General features: G+C 45.2%; 1 protein-coding gene across 1 annotated transcript in view; it reads right to left on the bottom strand.

Annotated features, from left to right (window-relative positions):
- Positions 1–17643, bottom strand: part of LOC147661164 (prolow-density lipoprotein receptor-related protein 1-like) — an 887002-nt gene that overhangs the window by 98564 nt on the left and 770795 nt on the right. Inside the window, exons 21-22 of the mRNA XM_086951270.1 lie at positions 13469–13647; positions 5579–5765 (exon numbers count right to left, since the gene is read on the bottom strand). Coding sequence (XP_086807396.1) covers positions 5579–5765; positions 13469–13647 — 366 coding nt within the window. The remainder of the gene's footprint in view (positions 1–5578; positions 5766–13468; positions 13648–17643) is intronic.

The following is a 17643-nucleotide window of genomic DNA, read 5'->3' as shown; positions in this document are numbered from 1 at the left end:
ACTGCACCATTTAGCTGCTAAGGGAAATAAGGTATCATTGTCAAAATTTCAATACTGTCGACAGGAGGTGACCTACCTAGGTCCTCTGCTATCGAAGGAGGGTAGACGACTAACACCTGAATGTATTACTATTGCTAAAATGTCTGGTCCTTGCACACAACGCGAAGTTCGCGCTTTTCTTGGCATAATCTTACTGTCGCCAAAGGATACCTAATTTTTCCCTTCTTGCTAAACCTCTGTTGCATCTGACTACTAAAGACGCGCATGAACCCCTCCCCTGGACGGATGAATGCCAGCACTCTTTTGAGTCTTTGAAAACTGCTCTATGTTACGCTCCTGTCTTGGGCACTCCTAACTACCGTAAACCTTTTGTACTATACGTGCATGAGGTCGACGGTTGCTCACTTTCGGTGTTATCGCAGGACTTTGGTGGTAAGCAAAGACCTTGCGCTTATCTGTCAGCCACATTGGATAATGTCGCAAGAGCACTTCCTAGCTGTCTGAGGGCCATGGCAGCTGTTGCGGTGGCAATCCGGCAGTCGGAAGGACTTGTCCTAAATTCCAACCGAACAGTGATGGTGCCGCATGCTGTGGACACATTGCTAAACAAAACGAAAACACAGCATCTTACAAGTGCACGCCTCACTGGATATGAACTTACATTGTTTGCACCACATATTACGATAACCCGATGTGCAACACTGAACCCTGCCACGTTGTTACCACTCCCAACGAGTGAACTTACTGAGGACATACATGATTGCATTTATCGCACTGAGGAAGAAACTAGGGGCAGGATCGATCTCACGGACACTCCTTTAGCTGAACCCCAAGGGGAGTTATATGTAGATGGATCCTGTTTTAAACTAGCAGATGGAACAACAACAGCTGCATACGCAATTATGACTTTGAAGACAGTGGTTTAAACATTCCGAGTCCCTCATCGGTCAGCCCAAGCTGCTGAACTCATGGCCTTATTGCGAGCCTGTGAGCTGAGTGAGGGACTTGAAGTCAACGTATACACAGACAGCCAATACGCCTTTGGCGTGGCCCATAGCTTTGGGCGGCTGTGGAGGGAGCAGGGTTTTCTTACCTCCCATGGTCAGAAGATACAAAACGGCCCCTTGGTGTTGCGACTGTTAGACGCCCTCACCTTGCCCAAGAAACTAGCCATCAATAAATGCAGTGTGCACAAAAGGTTGGACAGGAAATGCCTTCGCAGATCAGGTGGCCAAACAGACAGCACAGTCCCCAATGTCAACGATGTTTGTGAACTCTTCCGCAAAGTGGGTGGAGGAATCTGAATTGTTGGATAATACCATGGAAAGTGTGAGAGTATTACAGAAGGAGGCTACACCCGCAGAATTAGAGAGATGGGAAAAGGAGGTAGGAAGATTAGATGAAAATAATTGTTGGGTTGATCTGACAGAAAAGCAAAGATGGTTACTGCCCAACGCATTAGTACAGGCCATTGTGACTATGGCGCACGGCCCTGCACACATAGGAGCGAAAGGTATCTGTGGGCTTCTGGATCCAGTGTGGAACAACCCTAATATTCAAAGGACGGCTGTCCGGTTGGTCCAATACTGCATGGTTTGTTTGCAACACAATCCGGGGAAGGGAGAGAATGTCTTGAGTGGGAATTTTGCACCCCGACGCTGCCTTTTGAAGTACTCCAAAAGGACTACATCCATATGGAGCATGTTAACAACGTGAAATATGTTTTGGTGGTAGTTTGTGCTTTTAGCAAATGGGTTGAGGCCTACCCCACTAAAGAATATACTGCCATGGCCACAGATAAAGCCCTTCTCAAAGAGTTTGTGCCCCGCTTTGGTTTGCCCAGCTTGATCTGGTCGGACAACGGGGGGCACTTCCAAGGGGCCCTCGTCAAGCATATCTGCGAGGGCCTGCAGATTAAGCAAAAGTTCCACGCTGCCCGGCATTCACAATCCGCAGGGCTCGTGAAAAAATACAACGGTATTCTCAAGCTCAAGATGGCCAAAATGCAGGAAAGCAAAGGGTTGAAATGGCCTGACACCTTGCCTCTAGCCCTTATGTCACTACGTGTTACCCCACATTCCCGATCTGGCCTTTCTCCATATGAGATTATCTTCGGTAGGCTAGTCAATGTATGGGGGTACCCAGGCCACGATCCTTTTCTGGTATTGAATATCCGATGTTGATCGATTACCTCTATGCTTTGACTAAAGACCTTCGTTCTGTTCATCAGCAGGTAGCCTCCATACTGCAGCCGCTGCCAGAGGGCCCCGGACATCGACTACAGCCCGGCCAGTGGGTACTGGTGAAGAAATTTGAATGAGACAGCAGCTTGGCTCCAAGGTGGTCCGAGCCCCGGCAAATTCTCCTGGCCACCTGGACAGCAGTTAAAGTGGATGGGAGAAAACACTGGATCCACGTCTCCCATCTGAAGAGGCTGCCGTTTCCACTTCCCTATGATCAGCAACGCTCAGGGGGAATTCTGGCGCAGGAAAGTGAGAGAGCCGCTGCATTTGTACCCTTTTCTGATGCCTGTGAGATTGAAACAAGGCTAGAAGAGGGAGTGACGAGACCAGACTACTTGGTCTCTACTGAATCTGCAAGCGCTTTGAATCCTGTTCAGTACCCCGGCATGCGAAAATTCTCATGTGCAAAAAGTACCTGGTGTACTATTCCCTGATCAGGAAGTGCCGGGTAATGTGCGATACAACCTATGGCCAAGAAAACAGAAAAACGGTGCCTCAGACCCCAATATCAGGAGATAAGGAAAGACTCGATCGCATAGATAGGGCTTGCTAGCTTGTTGGTCTGAGGTGCTGAGCGAGACACTGGACTGAACCCATTGAGAGCTGGAACTTTGATCCCTGTGCTCTGTTCAGAAAAAGACTAAAGTCAGCAAAAGGCCAGGTTGTACAACGGAATAATTTTGACCGCCAAACTTGGGTTCTCTTGGGAATGATAGGAGTCTGCCTGTGAGACTGACGGACACAGGGAGAAAAACCCTCTGGCAGGACGGACTGCTAGGCCAGAGTTTATTTCTGGACTTTTAGCTAGAAATGTACCCTTTTGGCCGTATTACCGTAGAGGAAGAATTTCCAATTGCACCACGTCACGTATCCTTTTATGAGCCAATGTTTTCCACATGGACCACGAAGGTCAAAGTAGCATTTGTAGTGGTTATAGATTTTATTATAGCTGTGTTTATGGGCTTATTCGTCTATTTAGAGCATTAGTACCCTTTGCAGGATCTCTTACCAACCACTGCTGCCCCATCTGAGCATTTATTGTACACTTTAGCACCTCACAAAGAACGACATCGCCAGACTTATGCCAAGAACGTATTTGTTGAAATGCTTCATCAAATGCACAGTGTTACTAATGTTACTGATTGCTGGGTTTGTGGGCTCTTGCCATCCGTAGTGCACAACCATGATTTGTTTCTCTCACTGCCCTTCTCCTACATAGGAAGCTGTGAGGCTTGGTTCAGACTGTTTTCCGCAATATATCGTTACTGGGGTAATAGTCGCAGGGATTCTGAGGTGAAAGAATTTAATGTGGTTATGTCTTTTATTGATGAACATGCGGGTTTTAACCAGTCGGGAAATGGGGGCAGAGGAACAATAGACCCACAGGCATGCATGAACAGATACATGGTGGTTATGAATAATACTTGGTTACAAGAAGAACTTAAAGACTTTAACAATTTCAATGCCACTCAATATTTCCAACTTTTTGTTGCACGAAATGTAACAGGTGATCGTATTGTACCCATTCCTATTTTGAATGTTTCCTCCGAATTTTGTGTGCAAGGAATAGGCCGTGTACGAGTTGGGGACAGTATCTGCAACTATACCTTTCGTATGAAGAAACGCATTAGCCCTGCACTAGTTACACCACCTAATGTGTATTTCGTTTGTGGGGAAAATGCATATACTTGGTTACCACGCAACTGGTCCGGGCACTGTTACTTATCCTTCCTATACCCCCTGTATACCTAGCACCATCTGATTACCACAAGACACATCAGCTACACCCTGCACTCCCAGTACCTACTGCGGTACCTTTTAGGCAACGCAGACAGCTCATCAAGACCGAAGTAGATCAGACTGACACCTCCTTGCAACAATTTACAGACTTTAGCAAAGGGTTAGTGCCGTTCTGGGGACCCATCTTCAATAGCCGAGAAATAAGGAGGTTGTCCAGAATAGTGGAGAATGTCATCGATATAACTACTGATATCTTAGCAAACTTAACTGTCGAGCTTCAGGCGACGAGGCTCGTTGTGCTCCAAAACCGTATGGTTTTAGACGTCATCTTAGCTGATCGAGGTGGAGCATGCCGCGTGATTGGCAGCTCTTGCTGCGTGTATATTCCAGACTCCGCCCCCTCTGTTCATCTGGCCATTCAAAAATTGCACCGCATTGCCTCTGAAATGCATGTTGATAATGGGTCCTGGTCACTGTCTGGGTGGTTCTGGGGGCTCCTGTCCACCTGGGGATGGAAGCTATTGTTGATTTTGGCCGGAGCAGCTGGTATCATTTTTACCTGTTGCATTCTGATACAATGTGGCCCGGCGTGTTGCTCCTACTCTGCCTCCCGGATCACCACCCTTTGTGTGCCTGCCACAGTCCCATCCAAAGCACAGATGCTGCAGAAAGAGATTCATGAATTGATGGCCATTAACGAAGATGTTTTTACAGATTAGCATGCATGACCTCTGTATTTAGCTACACCACGCTAAACGGAGGGTTTGAGGAACTGGCATCGATTTTCGACTATACAGCATCTATAATCGATATTTCATAATTAGCATGATGTATCTAAATGCTTTAGCATATACACACAAACATTAGCTTAAACCCATCTGTCATATTTTAGAACTCTAGCTTGCACCACTCCCTGCAATTCACACTTTCTTACCCTGACCAGCGCCATTTTGTGGCCTCGCTCAAAGCCTTGCATTAACAGACCTCATTCATTCCTTCTTTCTAAAGTCGTTCTCCTGAGAAATAGCCCAACTGTTGCAAAACTGCTGTTTCAGCTCGTTAGGCCTGTCAAGGTTATAGGTAGCAGGAGGAGGCCTGATAGGCACATTCCGGGAGCGGGGCGGACAGTCTCGGAGTTAGTAGAAGGGAGTCACCCGTACGACCTTGCTAAATCTAGGATGAGCTAAACCAAGTGTTCTTTGTCTCCCATATATGGTCTTTCTTTCTGTACCGACCTGTACCAGCTTGTATTTTTCCATCTTGGGTAACGGTTTCGAGAATGCAACTGTATATATGTGATGTTCTGACAATGTGCCAGCAGTCTTCTTGGCGGACCTCGTGGGGTTAGGTCGCAAGGAGCTCCTCTGGCAGAGTTTTGTTTGTCTAATAAATGTTTGGACCTTCTACACTGCCAACTGACTGATTATTGGTAAAGGGAATGGGATTGGTTGTGAATATAACTATAATTGGGAGGTGGTAAATAATTTTCGGTACTTCAAAGGATTGTTTTTAAAGGGTATGTTACAACACAGGCTGAATGGTGGGTGTTTATGAGCGAAGGCAAAACCTATGAATCCCATTTCTAATGTCCTCACCGGTCACTTTGCAGGTCTTCACATCCGGTTCCAGCAGGTATCCAGGGTGACAGGCGCAGCTGAACGTTCCATTTTTATTGACACAGCTCTGGCTACACGGTGCAGGGTCGAACTCTTTGCATTCATTGACGTCAACGCAGCCCTTCTTGTCGCTGCTCAACCGGAACCCTTTTTCACAACCACATCTCTGAAAAAGCACGAGACAATTAAGCATTAGATTTTTTTGAACTTTAGGACAAGCTGTCCTACTATGGTTATATAACCCTCCTAAACAGGACCGCAAATCAATAAGATTACACTTTTCATGGTTTTCTAGGAATTATTCCATGTACCGTTAGCACGAACTGTAAAGACTTTCAATAACAAAGAAATTCATATTCAGTTCAGGTATGGTTTAGAAAACGTACATTTTGGTTGTATCCATTAGCCAACCTTCTGTAAAAATCCTCCTGCACCCTATCTACAATTCTAGCTTGCTGCTTAGAGAACACAATCCGCAGCCCTTCGTGTTATACAATCTCTTCTAACAGCCGGATTATCCTGCTGTTAGAGGTTGTACAACACGAAGGGCTGGAAACTGAATACACTTTCCAGGGACATTAATGGCTGGTGTTTAGACTTTACCTCAGTACACCCATTCCACTGGGCCTGCAGGCAACTAACATTTGGGCACATGCTCTGCAGACTCATCCATGAGTAATCGGACAGCCTTATATTTATAGCGATTACTACGCCTGCCCAGCCATTGAAGCTCCATGCAATGAGTAGCATGCTACTCTGTAAACAAAGCTTAGCAGTAACAAGCACTGGCAAAGCCAATAGGCCTATGTACGATCTTTTGGTTTTGTCTTTTTTAAAGCCATGATGAATAGCTGGGCAGCTGCTGTGAAGCATAGTCGAAAATAAAAAAAAAAAGCCATTACCTGGTCAACACTTGCCGGATCAGCACTTTTTTTTTTTTACTTTAAACCATGCTGCACAAGATATGAAGCAGACAGTGTTGGTCTAGTTACGGCGTTTCTTTTTAAGACTGAGGGTGGGGCAATGGGGAAAGGTGTCTGTGGCACAGGCCAAGCAATGATGGGAGTGGCGTGGGAACTGGGAAAGCAGGGATAGGCGAAGAAAGGAGAGGTGGCATGGTACCGGCACAAGCAACAACCAGAGTGGAACAGGGCAAGCAAAGAAGGGGGAGAAAGGAAGAGGGAGTAGACCAACACATGAAGTGGACAGGGCAAGCAAAGATTCAGAAAGTAGGAAAGAGCCTTCAAACACATGCACTCTTATGGAGTGGTAAAATAAGCAACAAAAACAACCACCTCCGGAAGAATGCACCCAGTGGGAGGACAATGACTGCCGATAGGATGCAGTACTTGGTTCATGCGACCCACTGACCAATGAGAAGCAACCAAATGTGAGCATAAATGAAGCCAACCAATGGTATGTAATGGGCTGGGTCTAAGCCCCTTCTATGTCAATAAAATGCCACGCAAATGACCACATGCGCTCAGATGAGACCTAAAAAGTGATCAGATTAATAAAAGGGCTTTTTGTTTCCTTGTGGATTCGTTTTTGTGAGTGAGTTAAATTTTTGCTTTTGAGAGCTCATGCATTTACTGTATTGCTTTTAAAGGGAGAGAGTGCTTGAAGTGGATTAGTAAAAGGAAGATGCGAGGAGCTACTGGGAGTGATGAACATGTGGGTCTGTTACTTTGACCATTTGAATCAATGATGAAAGTTGCGGAGTCCATAGAAGTCAAAGAGTCACAGTAAAGGTGGAGGTTAAAATGGAGTAGTTATTTTTATCATTCTTGCCTCATCCAATAAATAAACATGCATAGACACTTACCCATATATGTATTTAGCAATACTTATACATAGTTACTACATTTTAAGTACAAGGCACAAACCCCACCATACATACACCCATTAGTACATAAATCCAGAAATATTTACATGGCCAGATATTCACAGGAGTTTTTTGCATAATTAGAGTTACTGTAAAACAATTGATTCCTATAAATCTACAATAATATGTGCATGCATGTAATTATATTGAGCTGGTCAAACATACAGATGTAGGTTGTATATTATGCACAGTCTGTTATAAATTTCATTTTTTTAAAGTTAAAAACTTACATGCATTCCTCATGTAATCTATTGTAATACAGGTTTGTCTCAGTATGTAAATATAAAGGCATACACTCATCTACAAGTTATCAATATAGAATGACAAACGTATACCTTTGATGTATATCTTGAGGAATAAACCCATATTGAATCACAGCTGCATATGCTTTCGGCAATAGTTTATACACAAGGTATGTTCATCCATAGTATTTCCTTGTCCTATTTAATTCTTGTTATTAATGTAATTGTTTTTAGTTCTGTATTTGTTTAATAAACATTTATAGGTACAGAAATACAAATACATGTATGCATATGTGTTCACATATACTTACAAACAACAATATCATTCCTATGCAAGGTACAAATCTACATATCCCCACATATGTAGATACCTATAACAATGTGTGCATTCATAAACCAGTCAGAAAAGTCAGACAACTACATCCATGGACCATGCCATCACAGTGTATTCTATTTACCCGGCCTGTGAGGCCTGAATGCAGAGCAGTCCTGGCTGTCCTTGGTGCTGAATAGGAGCTGCGTAACAGATTCTTTTACCAAGGAGACGGTGCTGCGTGGGAAATCGATGCAAAAAGACAATGGTGTGGTTACCAATGCCCATCGAAGGTCGTATGGAATCCCCTCTTCATGCAGAGTCAAGTAAAGGGGAGAAGCGGTTGCCGGACTGGCGATCAAGAAGTTTTGGCAGCAGTAAGCAGTGTAGAAAGTAACTGATGTCCAGTGGCCCACAGTAACAGGGTAGCTGCCTGTAACTTTGTGGAAGGCAGGGCTAGATCCACCCTGTTTTGTATGATCCCTCAGAGCCCGATGGCCAATGATTCTTCCAATTCAGAGCATGTTTTTACCTGCAGTTTGCAGGGGACTACTACCACTAGTCCAAGGGAGTCCGAGCTTCAGGCTTTCACAGTGGTCCCTCTATCAGAACTAAGAGATCATCTAGGACTCCTCAATTAGGCAGTTCCAAGAACGCTGCCACACATGCAGGGTTTTATTATGCTATGGGCAAATACCGTTGGCACAGGTATGGGACTCTTCTGTCCTCTGACGCTGGTTGTTCAGAACTGAGGTTCTGGTGACCAGGGGGTTCCCTAAATTCTAGACTTAGGAAAATTAGAGGTGTGGGAGCTAGTAACCAATGGGCAGCTAGTCCCTGCAGCTAGCCCACCCCTGAGGTGACCACATCTGGGGTTGTGGGTCACCTTTTTTACCCAGAAACCTGTAGTTTGCCACTTGTAAAGGTGGCTTTAGCCAAATTTTAGTGTACAGACCAGGCCGCTCACCCTGGAGGTGTGGCTAGCCTTCTATAGGTGTACACCTCCTTGCATAACTAATTTCCTACCTGCTTGGGTGCAAATATGCCTGAGACACTGGGGGTTTTGGGGGGGTTGTTTGCACCACTAGGAGTCAGTCCTGATGCATATCAGAGGTGGTATAGCCTTTGAAGTTCACCGCCTTGGTGTGCCACATCACTAGCCTGCTTGGGAGGAAGGAGGTGTGACCTTGCTCAAGCCTTTGTTCCTGACTACTGGGAGTGATCACACTGCCTGGCAGGAGGTCAGAATCCTGTGTAGGTGGCAGCAAATGCAGGAAGCGCAGGCTGGCCAGCCAGAGCAGAGAAGCTGGCGCAACCATATAGGCAAACTAAGGTAGCCTCCTGGGTATACATGACATCCCCCAAGACACGAGATTCGTGTCAGGGGCGAGAAGGCATGTTTGATACCTAACATTACATTTCAATAGTACCATAATGGAGCTGCCAAACTTGAGAAAGGCCAGGTACCAGCCTATGTTATCCTATGGACTGCAAACACTTACAGTATTTTCCAATGGGGAGCACCAATATAGGGACATACAGGCTGGCACTTAAAAGTCCTCACATTTAATGGAATGCACATTGCCTCCTGGGTTCAGGAAGTCTCTCTTAGGGCTGCCCAGCATATACTAAAAATAGTGTACTGACCGTGCCACAGATGACACAGTAGAGTTCGCACAATTTGCACTGCTCCTGCAGTCTGCAAGAGCAGGCCTGCTATCAGTTTCCCTGAGTCACTCAGGGTGGCACAAAAGCGTGCTGCAGCCCTAGGGACCTTTATACCACATATGCCCTGGGTACCCCAGGCACCATAAACTAAGGACCTATAAGGGGGTAAAGTCCTTGACAATTGGGATTGCTAATTCACACAACAGTTTTAGGAAGAGAACACTGGTGCTGGAGCCTGGTTAGGAGGCTTGAGAGCACAGTCAATCGAAAACCAGCAGCTAGTGGTCCAAGTGGAGGCAAAAATCGTGGGGGGGCATCTGCACAGAGCCCGGTATTCTTACAAAATTCTACTGACCCCTTGTGTAAAGCTCAACTACTATGTGAAACTGAGATCCTTGCACACATCGGGTGTATGTTGAGTAGGTGAGCAGTGCGTATGTATCGCATGCAAGTCTGTACTAGGGCAAATATGAGCAATTTTGGATGCCCATGGTTTAGCATGATATCGTTTGGAGGATGAGCACAGCTGCTCCACACTGGGAGTGTATTGGCTACATTGCTATGACTCAAGGGTAGAGACTTAAAGGTTAAAAGGAAGGGGCAGGGCTGCCTTTAGAAATTCCATATGGCCTTACTAGCAAAGGACGACTACCAAGTTACTCCTACACACTGCCATTTGGTGGATGGTCCGAGTGAGGGTGGTACGGTTTTTGCTTTTTAAAGGAATGAAATTGCTACGCAGAGCGTGCCCCCAATTACTGCTTTAGTAAGGTGATTATCACCAAGTGCAGAGAGCGCACTCTGTTGTACTCCTATTTTACATATTCCTTCTTGGAGTCAGCCACATTGCTACCTAATGTGAAAACCATCACTTTACACAAAGGTGGTATCTGAATAACAACCCAAAAAGGACATTTGATAGTGGATGAAACCAATCTGTTCTAAACCCTTAGACAGTGGCTCCACATCACCTGTCTAGAAAGTGTTTAAGAGTAGGATTCCAAACTACCCCATTTTGCAGAACTCTCCATTCTTTGGACACGAATAACATGGAACTTGAACGTAGTACTCAAAGGGCTTGTGATCATGGCTGGTGTGTGCAAGATGGCCAGCTTCCTGAATTGAGGGCATGTTACCTGAAATGTAGATTTTGAGCTAGAGGAGCAGAGGGCTTTCCCTGTGCCTAGAAGCCCAACTGCTTCAAATAAATAGGTGTGAGCTTGGCTCTACAGGAGGAACTTTATAGGAGAAGCCCATCATGTTCCTAGTAAGAGGAACACCCAGAGACCAAAGACAGGAGTACCGTATGCCATGAGGGTGTCTCACGGTCTGTGTGGTTCCTATTGTGAACTGCACCACAGCCTTATAAACACAAGTATGATCATGTCAGCTGATGTGGGTCGTGGACTAGTGCAATCACTGCGGATGCCAGAGAAGAGCTGCATGCCTCTAAAGCAGAGCAGATTGGCTTAGCAGGTCAACTGCTGCACACATCACTGGCGAACTAGCCTTAGAACACAACTTCCTCGCCTGGGTACCAGTCTATACTGGACCTGGAAGGAAGCAACTGCTGAACATGCACCGCTACATAGGACCTGCTGTGCTGATCATGTTGAGCGATTTCGGTTACCATTGGAAGCCACCACAAGGTCACTGTTGCGAAGAACTGCCGCTGCAAAGAACACAGGTGCAGTCTGGGCACACGGAACCATACAAAATGAACGCGCAGGTAAAATGGGCCTTCGTCTGCGAGCAGGTACTGAGGAATCTGGTGTGAAAACTTGCGACTGTCAGAGTTAAAACCTGGGGTGTTAATACTTTAGTATTCAGCACATGTTTCTTATTCATGTCCCTACCTGGTACTACCACCATTAAAATGGCCAGAGCAGAAGGAAGGTATCCAAAGGTGGGGTGTAACGCTCAACAGAATCATAAACCTGTACTGGCAATTCTAATTTGAAAGTGTAGTATTTAGTTCTGCTGTGTGATTAAAGTACTTCATTTTTAAGTAAAGGATAAGAACTGGGCTGGACATTGTGTCGGTCAGTTGAGATATGAGCTCTTGTCCTCCACATTAACTCCCCAATATACCAGTTACTGCTCACCCCGCTACCCTGAGGGCCAGGTGTTGAAAATCTTGTACTTGGCCTAGTTGTTTGTACAGCCATAGGGTAAACGATTCCAAGACACCTGTGACAAACAAGCTCAACATTCATTGATGGAGCCTAGTAGACCAGTCTGCCTGCCACTCCATCCCCAAATGGGATCTGAAATAGCAAAATAGGTGAGTCAGAGATAGAATGTGAGGTACAGTGAGTGTTTATGTAGAGGTGTGTAACGAGAGAGTTAAAGAAAAATGTGATTGAGAGAAGGTAAGTTGAAATTTAAGGAGAGACGAAACAAAGGAATTAATTATAGATTACTAAAGAGGTAGAGGAAGCAAAATAGGAGTAGGAGTGAGAAGTGATGTTTTGGCAAGAAGAGGGGAGCTGGAGAGGTGAGCAAGGGAGTCAATGGTATATTGACTTGAGAGGTTGATTAGCGGAACCAACACTGGCTAGAGATGATAGCATGAGTTAGATGCAAGTTAGGAAGAGAAATTAGGTAAAGAGGCAAGGAAGTGTGATGAGGAAGAAAGGTGCGGAAAGGCAGCAAGAGGGGAGGTATGGATGGGTAGGGAAATGGGAAGCGGTGGGTAAAGAAAGGATTGAGAAAGGTTAAGTAGATTAAGAGACATAAGATGGAAGCATTAAGGTGCAGAACAAAGTGTTGTGTAGACAGTTAAAGTATAGAGGGAGTATAGAGAAAATGGTGTAAGTGTAGTAACAGTGGAGAAAGTGGAGGTTAGAAGAGGTTGTGAGGGAGGCAGGTGAGCGCATTGAGATGAAGGGCATAGGTACATGGAAATATACAGATTGGTAAAGGAATAGAAAAGGGTTGGGGAAAAGATGGATTAAGGAGAGAGAAAAGAAAGGAGAGAGGTGGTGGTGGTAAAAGTTAAAAGTACAAAGAAAGACAGGTAGATAGAGAAGTGAAGTAGAGAAGGATGGAGCTTTGTGACTAGGAGTGTAGAAGTATAGAGAAATAAGCTAAGAAAAGGTGAAGTAGAGACATCTGAGGTATAAATTCAGGCAAGAGATCGTAAAAGTGTGCCAAGGTTAAGTTAGAGGGATGCAAAAAGAGCACAGCAGTATAGAGGGAGAAGTTTTAGTGCATCAAAGAGTAGGGCGGGAGCGGGAATTATGTTGCGGTTGAAAGAGGTAAGAAAGATATCCTTACTAGAGGCCCCTGGAAGGTGGGAGACTAGGGCAATTGCCTACTTTGCCCCGGTCTTAAAAGCTGTCGGCACCTAAGAAAAACTATGGGTCTTTGCACTTTCTTGAAGTTATGATTGGATTTGCAGTTCTCCAGGGAGAAGAGCCCTACCCTTTGGAGCGACTTATTTAGTATCCTTTCTATGAAAGGTTGCCTTTCAGGAGGCCTGAGTGAATGAAAGAAAAGTTTTCTTTTTGCTTAAGTCACTACATGGCTGAAGGAAGCGGCCACATCTGGCCAAGTGTTTATTGGTGCGAGCAATAGCTTTGAGTGGTAAAGGAGCCGGTAGGCAAGTGAAGCATTTCTTAGGTTTGCTATATAAACAAAGAGTCCTAGATCTACTCAGACTTAAAAACATTGCTAAGCGTCAACCCAGCATGCATGTTTCATCACTGCAAAGTGGTACAAACTGTACTTATTTTGAAAAGATCTAAAATGTAACTCACCGGTCCATAGGGTGACTTGTAGCAAATCTGAGAACAGCTCTCCGAACATGGCAAGCTACATTTTGCCCCTTCATCTGATCCATCCAGGCAGTTTTGGATACTATTGCAAGCCATGGCAGCAGGGATACACTCGAAAGTGTTGCACTGGAACTGGTTGCTTTGGCACTTTGCAGGTGGACCTGTTAAAAATAAAAGGCTGCAGTCAACAACTTGAATTTACCAATTCTACATAATTAGAGAAAGTAAATGCCATTTTGGGTAAGAGTTCTATTCGCAAAACCTGCATACAAAAAAATATAAATCCCTTACTCTTAAAGAACACTGCAGAGCTTCTCTGAAACGAGAGAAGCATATTGGACAACATGCCTGTGAGGGCTCCACATCCATCCCAATTATAGCAGTCTTAATATCCAGTTAGGATTGAAGCCTACTGCCAGGGCTTCAAGTGGGATGAAAAAACTGGGAGGTCTCTCAAAGGGGCATAGCCAGTATGATTATAGGCGTGACTTAAAACACCGAAGCTAAATAGCTTCACAGGCATTTTGTGCAACCCCACTGCTATTTAGCTGCTTCTGCCATTGCAGACAGATATATAATACAACATTACACAGACAACAAGCCAGTATTATTAGCTGCAATGGTTGTTCTCGCCCTATTTAGAAAAAGAGGGGGGATACTAGGAGCTAATTAAGGGTCCAGTGAATCGTGCTCCCAAGTACACGATTCTTAGCATAGATAAGAGTCATTGTTCCTATGTCTGAGAAGAGGGGAACAGATGAACACTCATGTTGTGTACTACTCTATGTGTGGGGGACAGTGTCCTCATCTTAATGCCCTCACACACACCAAAGGATGTCATGCTGCATCATTGGGCTATGCTCCTAGTCAGGTCTGCACTGCAATTCCCTAGGGGTCACCCAAAGGGTTTGTCAGAGATCTTTTGACAAAGCTGTATCTGTGTGAGGGGGTAAGTGGCAGTCAAGTCCTAATATGTACTTTAAAAAAATGGTTGGAGGGAGGGTGAGAAATGTTAAGGTGATCTCTCAGTCATTGCTAAAAACTAAGTGAAAGGTGCTGCTATAGGGGATATTATGTCAATTTGTAGCCAACTAAATTTTATATCCCCGATACATATCTTTTCAGGTCAACAATTTTCAAGCTTCTCTACGGCCTCTAGAGGAGATCCAGAGCGCTTGGTCAGGACCAAACAGATTATGGGAGGAAAAGAAGTTTGTGGGAGGAAAAAAGTTTCCAATGGCCTAATTTGATCCAGTGCCACTGGGCAGATAGGGAGAGTAGCATCTCCCTTAAAAACTGAGAAATGCCTCATGAGATCGGGTAGAGGGCACGCGAGATTGTTCCTCTATGTTGCTGGTGCCGTTGCACATGTGCACCTCTTGCCGTCTCTGCCCAATGATGGAGCATGCGCACTTTGCCACTGGATTCAAGCAAGCCTGGCTGAAGATGGCTGTAATGCCAGAAACCGGTCCTAGGAAGCTTGAGTCTGGTCCAGGAAAGGCATGGCTTGGCAGTTCGGGCTGGACTGTTCCCATGAGGCACAGGGTCAGACTGATTTGCATATGGCCATGTCTGAACTGGGGTGGCAGAGTGGGCTAAAGAATGGTGATGGATTAAACCCAGATCTGTTGACTGGGTGTGAGTGTTTGATTGGTTTGGATGCTCCGTCCATCACCACCCCCTTTTGTACCGCAATGATGAAGCATGACATCCTTCGTGGTGTGTGAGGGCATTAAGAGGAGGACATACTGTCCCCCACACATAGTACACAATTTGAGTGTTTTCATCTCTTCCCTTCTGCAATGGTTGTTTGCTGCATAATATACATTTGCAACTATGGCTTAATTCTATATAATATTGAAAATGCTTCCGTTCTGAAATTAGGACTGTGAAATAACTAAAACAAGTCTCTTTGAAGGTACTTCAAAAGCAGTGAATGGTGGTATTGTTGCAGATTTAATATTTGTTTTCACCATGGGGCTAGGGCAAAAATTAAGAGCCCAATAGGGACCCGTCTCAGTACCTGCTTTCTCAGCACCGGCAGAAACCGCTCCACTTAATGCTCTGCCTACTACCCTTTCTTACATACGGGCTTGTGGCAGCCTTACTGTGTCGCCGAGTGTAAATCACTTTTTAAAAAACTTTTTTTTTCCATTTTCTCATAGTTTACAAACAAGCGTGCGTAAACACTACAATTTTGAAATCGGGACAAATATAGTAATTCAATTGCAATTTAGGGGTGCACAAGTAAATAACAAAGCAGTCTCTCAGGGTATATTGCACAACAACATTTGTAACATCCTCACTCAGAGCAGATTAATTCCAAGTGGCAATGCAGTACAGACCACTCTGGGACAAAATAATGAATCGCAGCAACCTGATAAAGTGGAATATGTTGTACTTGCCCCACTCCGGTGGGGACCAGCCCATCGGGTGGTTGTGTAACACAGGCGGAGCTAGTCTTCAGCAAGTAAGCTTTGAGCAGCTCCCAAATATCTTTTGGATGGGAGGCATGAGGTTGAGTGCTGGCATATAGCTCACTATTGGTATTTCACTATGTTAGACTATGGAGTGAGTCCCTGACCTAGGGCGATGCTCTGCTACCCCGTTTAAGCGCAATCTCCCTCTTTGCAAGCAGAAGGGCAATGGCTGTGAATTTACAGATTTTTTGGGAAGCCCACCCGTGTATCCCAGAAAAGCAAGCTCCGGCTTAGGGGACACTTCCAAGTGAATAATTTGTGATATAGTCTCAAGTATGGACCTCCAAAAACCCCAATCTTAGCACAGTTTCACATCAGATGGGCAAAGCTGGCCTGTGGGCCTCTACACTTGAGGCAATAGTACAATTGATTTGAATTAACAGCATGTAGCTTAGCTGCGGTTATATATACCCTCCAACAAATATTGAAAATGTATTAGCTTATGTCTGCTATTTAAGGAGACTTCCTTGGTTTGTGAACAGAAGGACCAGTGAGACTCCTGAATTAGGTGCCCAAAATCTCGCTCCCATGCCTCCCGTATTTTGATGTCCCTACTAGGAATTAATGTCATACATGCTTTATATAATCTTGAAATAAGTGCTCTCTCACCGGATTTGTGATTAGGAGGGTGAGTGGAGGGAAGGAATCTGGCTCCATCGGGTGCTCTGAAATGTTGGCACGGATTGCCCTTCGTATTCTAACAAAAACAAATTGGTAAATGAATGTGGCCTCGCTAAACCGTCCGCCCTCAGTACTAGAAAATACATGTCCCCCCAGAAACAAAACCTCAAATTTAGTCATGGAATTTGCTGCAAGTGTGCGCTCACTAATTTTTCAATACTCTTGGAAGGACAGACATCTTCACCAGGACTACACAGCCCGCCAGGGATAGCGGGAGCCTCAACCAGCTAGTGGTGGAGACTGTCTGAATATCACTGGGATCTCTGGGGAATCCCAACGAAAAAAACAGGGCATAATGGAGCCGGAAGCACCAGCTCCGCCTCAGGCCTGGAGGAGAGAATCCTTGCATCGAGATATCAGGAGTGGGCAAAGCTACCCTGAGCAACTAAATTGTATACCTGGAAATTAGGGAGCCCAAACTCACCACTCATATGGTAAAGACAAGGTGTCCCAGCTAACTCTGGGACCGTACGCCCCCCAAGACCAATCTGATGAGATCAGTGTGCGGAAATAAAGTGTTGGGGAGGGGAATGGGTATGTTGTGGAACAGGTACAATACTCTTGGAAGGACAGACATCTTCACCAGGACTAAACAGCCCGCCAGGGATAGCGGGAGCCTCAACCAGCTCTATCTGGAGTTCCAGGTTGTGTACTGCAGTGCCATAGTTTAGACAGATTTGCTCAGTGTCTCTGCTACCCCAAATACCGGAGACTCATCGCACCACGCGAGGTGGAATTCACACTCAGCGAGCAGTGCCCTGTGAGCGGATAAATCTCAGATTTTCCACAAATACCCAGCCCGAAGTATCCGCCAAATCTAACTAGCTCTCTGATAGGCGGTTCCAAATTCTCTTGGGGGTGCAGGACATACAAAATATCTGCATACAAGAAGATTAAAAGTGGGCCCGTGTTGAACTGGAGGCCCCTGTGCAGATGCCATTCCCGGAAATGACTAAGGGATCCATTCCAATATAAAAAGCAGCGGGATGAATAGAC

Source organism: Lissotriton vulgaris, unplaced genomic scaffold (genome assembly GCF_964263255.1).
Source record: "Lissotriton vulgaris unplaced genomic scaffold, aLisVul1.2 SCAFFOLD_746, whole genome shotgun sequence".
Lineage (NCBI taxonomy): Eukaryota > Metazoa > Chordata > Amphibia > Caudata > Salamandridae > Lissotriton > Lissotriton vulgaris.
The sequence above is the reverse complement of the archived record's forward strand: the minus strand, read 5'-3'. Positions and strand labels throughout refer to the sequence as shown.